Here is a 9,774-nt window from a genome sequence, read left to right as displayed (position 1 = left end):
GCTTGGTCCTAGTTTTTGGTGAGAGCAGGGGTTCGTGCAGACACTCAGCATCATGATACTGAGAACCCTCTGTGCTGGGTGTCTGTAGCCACCAGCACTGTTAAGAGCAGCATGTGCTTGGTATACACATCAATATGTAGGTGTTGATATGGTGTGACTGTAAAAAGCAAACTTGAGTGTGAGCAAAGGCGATGTGTGCTGGGTTATGATGTTCTGCTCTGGAGACTTTGATAAGGGTGCAGATGATCTGGGCTGAGTGTACATGTGGCCAAGATACCACCATGGCTGGCAGGAGTGGGTTTGGGTAGCATGAAGCAGGTGTGAGGTTCCTGCAGTGGAGTGGATGCCCTGCAGGCCTATACCCCCAGGGCAGAGCTGCGGGTTACTGCCCAGCAACAGGCTGAGGATGGCCGAAACTCACTGCCAGGCTGGGAAAGGTTTCTCATCACAACACAGCTTTCACATTGAGCTCCAGCACTGGGTGTCTATACCGGTTTCTCAGAGGAGAGCTCAATGGAGGTACCCAATCGCCTCTTATGCATGCTGGAGGCCGGGTTTGTTCCATCACAGGAGCCATGGTCCCTGGCACTGCAGGGTGTGGAGAAGGGCCATATGGGGAGGCAAAGTGATGCTGCGGGTGGTGGGCCCCATCACTGCTCCTGTGGTGAACATTCACCCAAACGGACCCATTCCTTTAGCTGTTGGGAGCAATCCCAAAGGCGCAGGTGGCAGAACTCTCCCCTCCTCACACCCCATTCCCATCGGCTGGCACCGCGATGGGCACGCGGGGCCGTGCGCCCGCTGACTCAGGGCCGGCGGCGCCTTTAAATGTGCCGGGCTCGGCTCCCCCCCACCTCCAGCGGCGGCCGCCACCTCCCCCCTCACCGCGCCTGCGCCGCGGCCGCCGCTCGCTCTGCGCTGTCCTGCGCTCCGCTCCGCGCTCACGGAGCTCTGTCCGGGCCGCACCGGGGGCTGAAGCCCGGGCGTGCGGTGGGACCCCCGCGGTACCCCCCGGCCTCGTTGTGTACGGGGGTCGCGAAGCGGCCCTTAAGGTGGACTCGGGTTTAAGGTGGACCGCTCCCGTAAGGTGGACTAGGAGTTAAGGTGGATCGCGCTTAAGGTGGACTCTCGTCGAAGCCGCGCCTGCCAGGCGGGGAGGGCCGGGGCTCGGCATGGGGAGCCCCGCCTGAAGCGGCTGCCGGAGGAGCAGCGCCGGGCTGTGCTGAGGAGGAGATGGGGAAGGCCCGCTGCTGAGCAGCCAACTTCTGCCCGGCCTCTGACAATGACCAGCTCCAGGCCGTTCTGCGGGAAGAGGCAGCCGATGGACGAGGGCGAGGTGGGGAAGAGGAGCCCGGCCGGCATTGAGCGCTAGGGGGGCTGATAGGATAGAGGCTCCCCCCATCAGCCGGCCTCCGGCCCTGGCTGCGCTTTGTGGGGGGGCGGTGGGGAGGGTGCCCCGTTGTGTTTGGACTGGGAGAGGTTTAGTTTGCTTTAAAGGCAGCTCCTTCACCGCCGCCATCCTCCTCCTCCTCGTCCCTTTGCAGCTCTGAAGCCGTCCTGGCCGCAGCCTCCCCGCCGGCTCCGGGGACCCCCGGCGCAGCGCCATGGAGACGGTGGGAAAGTTTGAGTTCAGCAGGAAGGACCTGATCGGGCACGGAGCCTTCGCCGTCGTTTTCAAAGGCAGGCACAAAGAGGTGAACAATCCCTTCTTGTTCTTTTTACCTTTCCTTTTCATTAGGAGGTTTGGGCCGAGCTGGACACCACGTCCCGGTCACCCCGTCCCCGCTGGGCTGCGGTGGCTATTCTTAGCCTGGGTATCAGCCCCGAGCTCTGGGGCAGCGCTGGCGATGGGAGACATGTTTATTGTCGTTTATTGTTGTTATCTCTGGAGCTTCTTTGGGCGGCAGGCGTGTGTCCCACCGGGACCCGGGCAGGTGCCTTCACCTTGCGGTGGGAAGGTATCCACAGAGACCTCCTCCTCCCCAAAAGCGGCCCTTACATTGAAACCAGGCTAAAAAGACCTCCCCCCCCCACCACCCGCTGTCTATAAAGCGTTCAGAGGGCTCTTGCTTTGTTGCTTTGTGTGTATGTGGGAAGTTTTGTCCTTCTTCACTTAATTTTTCCAAGACGAGGGGAAACGGCTTACTGGTAAATAAACTAAAGCCAATCCGGCAGTGGATTTTCCATCATTAGGGCTTGGGATAAGCCATGGCTCCCACAGTGCATTTATTTCTAGTGATTAAATAAGAGGATAATCGTTGTATAAAGCAGTATCAAAACCCCCAAACCTTGGGCTTTTCTCCTTGGGCTGACAAGCATAATTCAGGAAAGGGCAAGTCTGAACAAGTGAGGGATAGGCATTGGGATATAAAGTGAGAGGCCTTTACCAGTGCTGTGAGACACTTCTTTCAGTAATATTTGTAACCTTTTAAGAGGCGGCTTATCCTAATGTAAATTTCACCATTAATTTACATTTATCTTTGAATTACATATGAACTCTTTCAGAAACCTGAGCTGGAAGTAGCTGTGAAATGCATTAACAAGAAGAACCTTGCAAAATCTCAAACTCTGCTGGGCAAGGAGATAAAAATACTAAAGGTAAAGGGAGACTGTCTTGTTTTCTTCAGTCTTTGTTCTGTATGCCCTTTGTTGCTCCTGGCTTATGGTCTTTGTTTTACTTCTAGGAACTGAAACATGAAAACATCGTTGCCTTGTACGACTTCCAGGTAAATACATTCAATTATGTCAAAGCATTCTGAACTGGGGAGGGGCTGAATGGAGTTTGTGGAATTTCAGTTTTTAGGAGATGTTTTTCAATCAAACGTGTATTCTGGGGAAAAAAGCCTTCTTACAAGTTAAGGAAAGATACAAATACTGCCGAGCAGATCACATATTAATTGTTGCCTGGACCACAGAACTCTTACTGTGGGGAGTTGCAGTTGGGAGTTGAGGTGGGAGCTCCTGCTCCCAGGATGTTGAAATGCAGTGTGGGGTGAACATGACTGTGTTGGAAGCTCATAAGTTCTATGTTAGAAATAGAAGTTACAGTAGTTATTCTTGGCATGCCTACCTTTTATTTTGTTTCTCTGGTCTGGATACACTCCCTAAGAAAATTTCTTAGGTAATATGAAATAGTGTGAGCATGACTTTGTAGCATATGATTGTCTTCAGTTCCAGAGGATTTTAATTTGCATTTTTCTGTTGTCCTTGTGGCAATCAGTAAGTGTTAAAAATTGCATCAGACATTTTTAGATTATTGTGGTTTCCCACAGTTGCTTTTTCCTTCAAAGTCAGCTCTCAAGATCTAATCTAAGGGGCTCAAACTGATCCGCTCTGAAACCCAAGTTATCCAAAGGCTTTACTTTTTCTCCTTGAATTTTTAGTTAGAAAATCCTGCTGGGTCATGGGGCAACTTTTGTTTGATATTTGGGATGCTTTTTAAAAAGCACTGCAGGATCACAAAGCCTGAAATGGTTTCTTCCTGGCCCTGGATGGAGGGGTTGGCATGCGGGATGCGGTACAGCCTGTGCCACCCTAAGATCTGATGTCAGTGAGTGAGGGCTGCGTGACTGCTGGTCCGCCTGTATCTGGGGTGGCTTATCTAGCGCTGCTTGCCCTGTCCCGGGTATCACGTGTCCTGCAGGCTGCCGTGTTTGTTGACATTCCTTCTTCTCCCATGGATTGGCTCCGGTGGCTTCCGCGTCAGCCCAGACACGAGTCTCCCAGCCGGTTGGTACGGCCTGTTTGCAATGCCTTCTGGGTGCTGTAGTCTGCCTGTCACCCCGTGCTGCGGCCCCCCAGGGCTGTGTCACCCACCGTGCCCCCTTCTGCCAGAGCAGGGGGTTATGGCAAGGTGCTGCAGGGAGCCAGCCCTTGGGAAGGGTTTAGTGCCTGCCATGGTTTTGGTGAGAGGTGGATGCCGGTGATTTCAGGCTGCTCGGTGAGGGAGGAAAGGCTGCTGGGAATGGGATTGGCTCTTGGAAATATCCTTTGAATAAGAGGTCAGCTGTGCATTGTGTCTGAAACACCCTTTAGAGCTGGTCTTGCAGAGCAGGGACTGCCTTTGGCCTCAAGTGCAGCTCAGAGCTGGGGAAGTGCCCTTAAGGCACAGGCCACTTGGGGCATTAGATCTCATGGGGTGTCTTTATTGTCCTCTATACCTTCTAAATTTACTTAATAACTTTGCAGTTGAGGGAGTAAGTGGCTGCTCCTGTGCTTCCTCTATAGTTTGCATTTGTATGAAGCATTATGCTGCTGGATTTGTTTATTGCACATCTTTCAAAACCTTTGTTCGTGTTCTGTTCCTCTCCCTGCTTCAAGTAAGGACTGGGTAGGAAGCAGCTTAAAGACATTTCCTGCAAAAGCAGTGATTTCATCACTGCAGCGATGCATTTTTCTCTTTATGTGATGGCAAATGAGCTTTAGTTGAATTAGCTGTATTAGCAGTGTAGCCTGGTGCGATACGAGCAAGAAGCTACCATGAGACAGGAACTTGAGAATGGTCCTGGGCTGAGGCCTGCCCAGGTATATATTTGGTTACCAGCTTTGTCAGAGTTCTTATATGACCTGGGTAATTTGATTTATTGGACAAAATGAGATGACTTAGGTAGGGTTGGATGTTATGTAGTGCTGCCTGGGTGTGGAGTCTCCTGTGGTGTGAGGTGATCGGTCATCAGACACAGCCTGATGCAGCCTACCCACATAGGCTCTGTGTGTATGTGTCCGAGTGCTTGGCATTGCTCTGAGTCTGCCTAGGAGTTGTATGACTGAGTTATCTGCGGAGGTACAAGTGCAGTGCTGTGGAAGGTTGGCTTCTGCCCATCTTTCCTTACTTTGTGGAAAAGACTACTTGTTACTCATCTTGTTCCTCTGATACAAGATCAGTTGCTTCATTCAAAACTGCATATATATTTACCCTCAAAAATGTGATGGCTGCAGCTAACTGAGCCCTTGCTTTCTAGAACTCAAGAGTTTATTCTTGTAATACAACATCAAAGAGCAAAAAGGAAAAAACATTTCCTGTGAATCTTAATGTTGCCCTGTAGCTTTGTCTGTTGCGTTTTGTGTTGTCCCTTCCTCTGCACTGCCTGTCAACAGCGACTTTAACTTTTACTCACATGTTCCCTACACACAAGGAAATGGTTGCCAAAACCACAGGCTGTAAGCAAGTGATTACACCCAATGATGCTTTCGTTTGCATTTTCCTGGTTAAAAGCTAATGCTAACCAGGCCTCAAACAACTCAAGATTTTTAGATGTAATGATGGATTTGCCCCAGACAGACACTTGCAATGCTGAAACCTAATACTGACAGCAGCTCGCACCCTGTCACACTTATTTTATCCCTCAAATCCAGGAAGATTCCTGTGTTCCTTCTCATTTTATAGATCTTTCTGATACTTGTTCATAAATAATGACAAAATAAGCTTCCTAGGAATAAATGATACTGGTGAATGTTTAATGAATAAAAGTGCAGTGTCTGGACTTTTATAGATCCCCTTACTGGAGTCCTAAGAGCAGCATCATTACATGAGAATGGCTCACAAAATGAAATATGCATATTCCCATTATTATATGCTCAAGTATTAATGAGAGGTACTGTGAATAGTCTAGGAGCCCCTGCTCAAAAAGAGGATAAATCATATTGTATTGCATTTTTAGAAGTACTGTCTGTTTAGTGTCTGTATGGAGTTGTGGTATGGGCATTTCCTAGTCACAGGGGATATTTGGCATAAGGTAAAAATTGTATTCCACCATACAGAGAGTACATTAATTGTTACTGAGCAATCCCTGACTCCTCAGCTGGTTTGGGGTCTCCAGAATGCAGCAGTCTAGAGGGACATCTGCATACCAGAAGTCTTTACTTTGGAGACAGATAAATAATTCATGTTCCTTAAGGTGGAAATTAATGACAACAAGGGTACAAGTGATGGCTTCTGCTGGATAAGCACTTGGTCTGGAAATGAAGTTTCTTGGAAAACTGATTTCTGAAACCCTGAGGATCAGCTCAGCTCTTCACACTTGTTGACACCAAAAGCTTAGCAGCGTGTGGGCTGCTGTGTGGGACTTGCTTTGGTTTCTTTTGTAACTTGGGCTATTGAATCTGTGATCAGAGGCCACTTGATTAGCTAAGGGGATTCAGTGGTAGTAGGAAGGGAGCTCTTAAACTTGTCAGATCCTGGGAGCACTGTGCACTACACAGTTTCTGCCAGCATTAGAAGTGGGTTTGTAAATTAATGTAGCTAAGATCTTTGGAACAATCCCAGAATCCCAAGGGTTGGAAGGGACCTCGAAAGATCATCTAGTCCAACCCCCCTGCAAGAGCAGAGTAACCCAGAGTACATCACACAGGAACTTGTCCAGGCGGGCCTTGAATATCTCCAACCTAGGAGACTCCACAACCTCCCCTGGGCAACCTGTTTCAGTGCTCTGTCACTCTTACAGTAAAGGAGTTCTTCCTGATGTTAACGTGGAACCTCCTATGCTCCAGTTTACACCCATTGCCCCTTGTCCTACCACTGGATATCACTGAAAAAAGCCTAGCTCCATCATCCTGACACCCACCCTTTACATATTTATAAAACAATGGGAGGTTCTGGGTATGTTTTCTTCCCTGTGCCAGTTGCCTCAGGAAGGTTGGTTGAATATGTGACAACCACAGCTCTCACATGCGGCTGTGTTGGTGCTAGAGCAGAAAATCTGCTATTCCTGGACATAAATAACACTTTGAGTATTAGAAAGCAGTTTCCTGCATGAAGTGGGAAGAAGGATTATTTCACTGGCATGTTTTCTCCTCTTGTGTGCTGTGATCTGAGCTTGCTTCTTAAAGCAGTCTAGCTGTAAGCGTGGTTGTGTGGGCATCAGGTGTTTTGGGGTTTGTTTGGTTTGTTGAGGCTTTTTTCCCCCCAGTTTCTGCACAGGTAGGATGGACTGATTGTGGAAGCACACAGGGCACTGTGCTGCTAAGTTTCTGGCTCATCCTGCCTTACCTGAGGGTCTGCTTTCCATTATTTTTTGTCAGGCAGGCTGATTGTACTCATCAGCTCAGGCTGAGCTGCCAGTAATGCTTAACTCGTGCAGTACAGACTCATCAGCAATACTTCTGCTGGGGTGACTGTATTGCCTGGAGCTCCTGGAGACAGAGAACAGGGAGTCCTCGCAGTGCAGATTTTCTTGTGCACATGGATTAAGGCATGGGTGGCAGAATAAATACTTCTCAGTTTAATGATCAGTCACCCTGGGCTGGTCTTGACAGCCAGGTAACAGCAGCCTTGTTCTGTTGTTGCTGTATAGAAAGTCCTTGTGAGCAATAGGACCATGGTTGTTGGGCTGTGATGTTCTGTTGTGCTCTCTGCACCATCACCCTTTTCCGACACAGAGCCTTTAGCTGCTAATCCACATGTTGTGTACGTGCCTTCTGCTGTCCCCCGGGACCTCTGGAGCTCCATCTACAGCAGTGTCCTCTGGTGTGCCCTCCAGCACTGCTCGCTTCTGCTGCAGCACTTTGCTGATGAGCGTGATGTCGGATGAATCAGTGCTGCAGTGTCACCTCCCAGCCTCGCTACCTCTCATGCCACCTAATGCAGGATCTTCTGCTCCTCGGGCACTGCTGTTCAGGTGCCCTGTCTTGGGAGCACTACTGACACTTGGAATGACTAAGGAGGCACTCTGTGTCTGGGAGTTCACACTCCTGAGGTCAGGCTGCCTGCCTGGTTAAATCCTGTTTTAATTCCATCCCCGAGCGAAGCTGGCGAGCTGCCTGGTGAGTGGGTGTAAAGTGCAGGCTTCTCTCAACTGCCAAGCAATCCTCTTTCTGTTTGCACTGTGGACAAGAATGGGGTGTCTGCTATGCTGCTCCGTCAGCATCCTCGCATCTGTTGAAGGGAATCACTGTTACTGAAGATTTGATCTGGTTTAATTTAGAAGTAAAAGGGGAAAAGGACAAAAAACCCCAATCAGCCTCTGCCTGTAGTTTTGTAGAACAAGGCTTGAATGTTCAGTGGACCAAAATGGCTATGTTAATGCAGAAGAGAGAATGTTATAGTCTTGAACTTGTGTTTAATGTTGGCTTCACTAGCAGAGTACCCCACTGTGCAGGTCACAGAAACATCTAGCAAATGCTGACCACTAAATATAGACGTCAGAGGAGTCATGGGCTTTTTTTAGAGGGAGTTGTCTTGTTGCATTTCTGAAATTATGATCACGGTTCTACTCATCCTGTGTGTAAAGCACATACCTGTGTTCCTCTCACATGATTAAGGTGTCATGGAAGAGCTGGCGGCGTGGAAGTTAATAGCCTCTGAAGCGCCTGAGGAAGGTAGCATTACTCAGACTGTAATGACAGAGTAAGGAATGTTTCCCAGGAGTAATCAGAAACTGGTAGGCTGTTGTGCTTGCAGTTTGACAGCGACGTTCTGGTAACGGCTGAGGTGCTATTTGTGCTGCTCTTCTTGAAGCTCCATCACTGTTTCCATGAGTGAAATTTCCACAGTCTAAATCCTTGTGATGATTTGAATGCTTTTGGTTGGAGTGTGCAGAGCAAGGAGGTGGAGATGTGCAAAATGGATGGAAGAGGTGTTTCCTCATTGGTGGCTGGGTGGGATTGAATTCAGATTGAGAATCAGTGTTTGGATCTTTCAGGTATTTATAGGTCCAAACCAAAGCCCAAATGAAAGATTTTATTTTGTGGCTGGACTGGACTTGCCCCTAAACTGTGGAATTGCAGTAAAATCGTGCTTCAAAAGCTCATCTTAATGCTCAATCATGTGTGGAGAATTGAGGATACAGTTCACTTTGTGTCTGTCTTTATTCCATTCCCTTTCCTCCCTTCCCACTTGTTGATACCAACTGAAAAGCTTTTGCACAACAGGCAGACTAGCAAACAGCAGACTTGAGGTGGTGGTGGTAGGGATCTGGACTGGATGGCTCTGGTTTGCTTTGGGCAAACTCCTAAAGAAGCTCTGGTCCTCTGAAGCTTGTCCTCCATGAGGTAAACTGCATTTATCAGATGTCAGGCAAGGAGATACAGTGGGAAATGAGATGCTAAGCACAGGGGTGGTCAGCAGAGATGGTCTTCAGTCTGCAAAGTCAGGGAGAGGGTTTTGGTTTGCTTTGTTTCAAAATAAATCCATTCTTGTTTTGCTTGTTGGTTGGATGGGGTGGGTTTTTTCTGTTTGTGTTTTTTTTTCCTGTTACTCATGTTCATGTAGCAGCAGTAAATGGCAAGCTTGATGGAAAGTGAATGAGTGATGTGGTCTTCCAAGGGAACGTTTCTTAGGTACAGACATAAACATACTTTGCTTAAGAGAAGCCATCTTAATTGTCTTCAGATGTTAAGGTTCTTCTCTCAGAAATGTAATAAATGTCCACAGCAGGATCCAGGGAAAAGCTCCACCAACAAATAGCTATAGAACCTCTTTTGTGCTCAGTGTGTAGCAGAGGGGTGCTTTAGCTGTGTGTTGTTTCCTGCTTTATGATGTGCAAGCCTTAACATAAAGAGATGCCCTCAAAATGCAAAGTGAGACTCTCAAAGCTGCATTTGTTTATTGAGCAAGGTTATTTCAAGGGGGACTGATAGAAATGAATCAAATTCTGCATCACTGGTTGCTTAGGGCAGTCATGTTCTGTCTGGCTGCAGGAGCACCTGGCTTGTCTCCTAGCATCAGAATAACAGGAGGAATTAGGTCAGCTGAGCTGGCACACTAGAAATCAACCAGACAGCATGGTTCCCGTGGGGGGAATGAAAGATGCTGGATTCTGAGTCACTGGAGAACCT

At 48.5% G+C, this 9,774-nt stretch overlaps 1 protein-coding gene across 3 annotated transcripts in view; it reads left to right on the top strand.

Annotated features, from left to right (window-relative positions):
- Positions 1–896: 896 nt before the first annotated feature.
- The window catches only part of ULK1 (unc-51 like autophagy activating kinase 1), an 81,202-nt gene continuing 72,324 nt past the window's right edge, over positions 897–9,774 (top strand). For 2 of the 3 annotated variants that reach the window (XM_031047928.2, XM_031047927.2), the window contains exons 1-4: positions 898–1,336; positions 1,545–1,694; positions 2,506–2,598; positions 2,685–2,726. In XM_031047928.2, coding sequence (XP_030903788.2) covers positions 1,605–1,694; positions 2,506–2,598; positions 2,685–2,726 — 225 coding nt within the window. In that variant the 5' untranslated portion in view covers positions 898–1,336; positions 1,545–1,604. Of the gene's footprint in view, positions 1,337–1,544; positions 1,695–2,505; positions 2,599–2,684; positions 2,727–9,774 lie in introns of all 3 variants that reach the window. The other variant, XM_005147728.4, reaches the window with a different exon arrangement.

This window comes from Melopsittacus undulatus, chromosome 12, assembly GCF_012275295.1.
Source record: "Melopsittacus undulatus isolate bMelUnd1 chromosome 12, bMelUnd1.mat.Z, whole genome shotgun sequence".
NCBI lineage: Eukaryota > Metazoa > Chordata > Aves > Psittaciformes > Psittaculidae > Melopsittacus > Melopsittacus undulatus.
The sequence above is the reverse complement of the archived record's forward strand: the minus strand, read 5'-3'. Positions and strand labels throughout refer to the sequence as shown.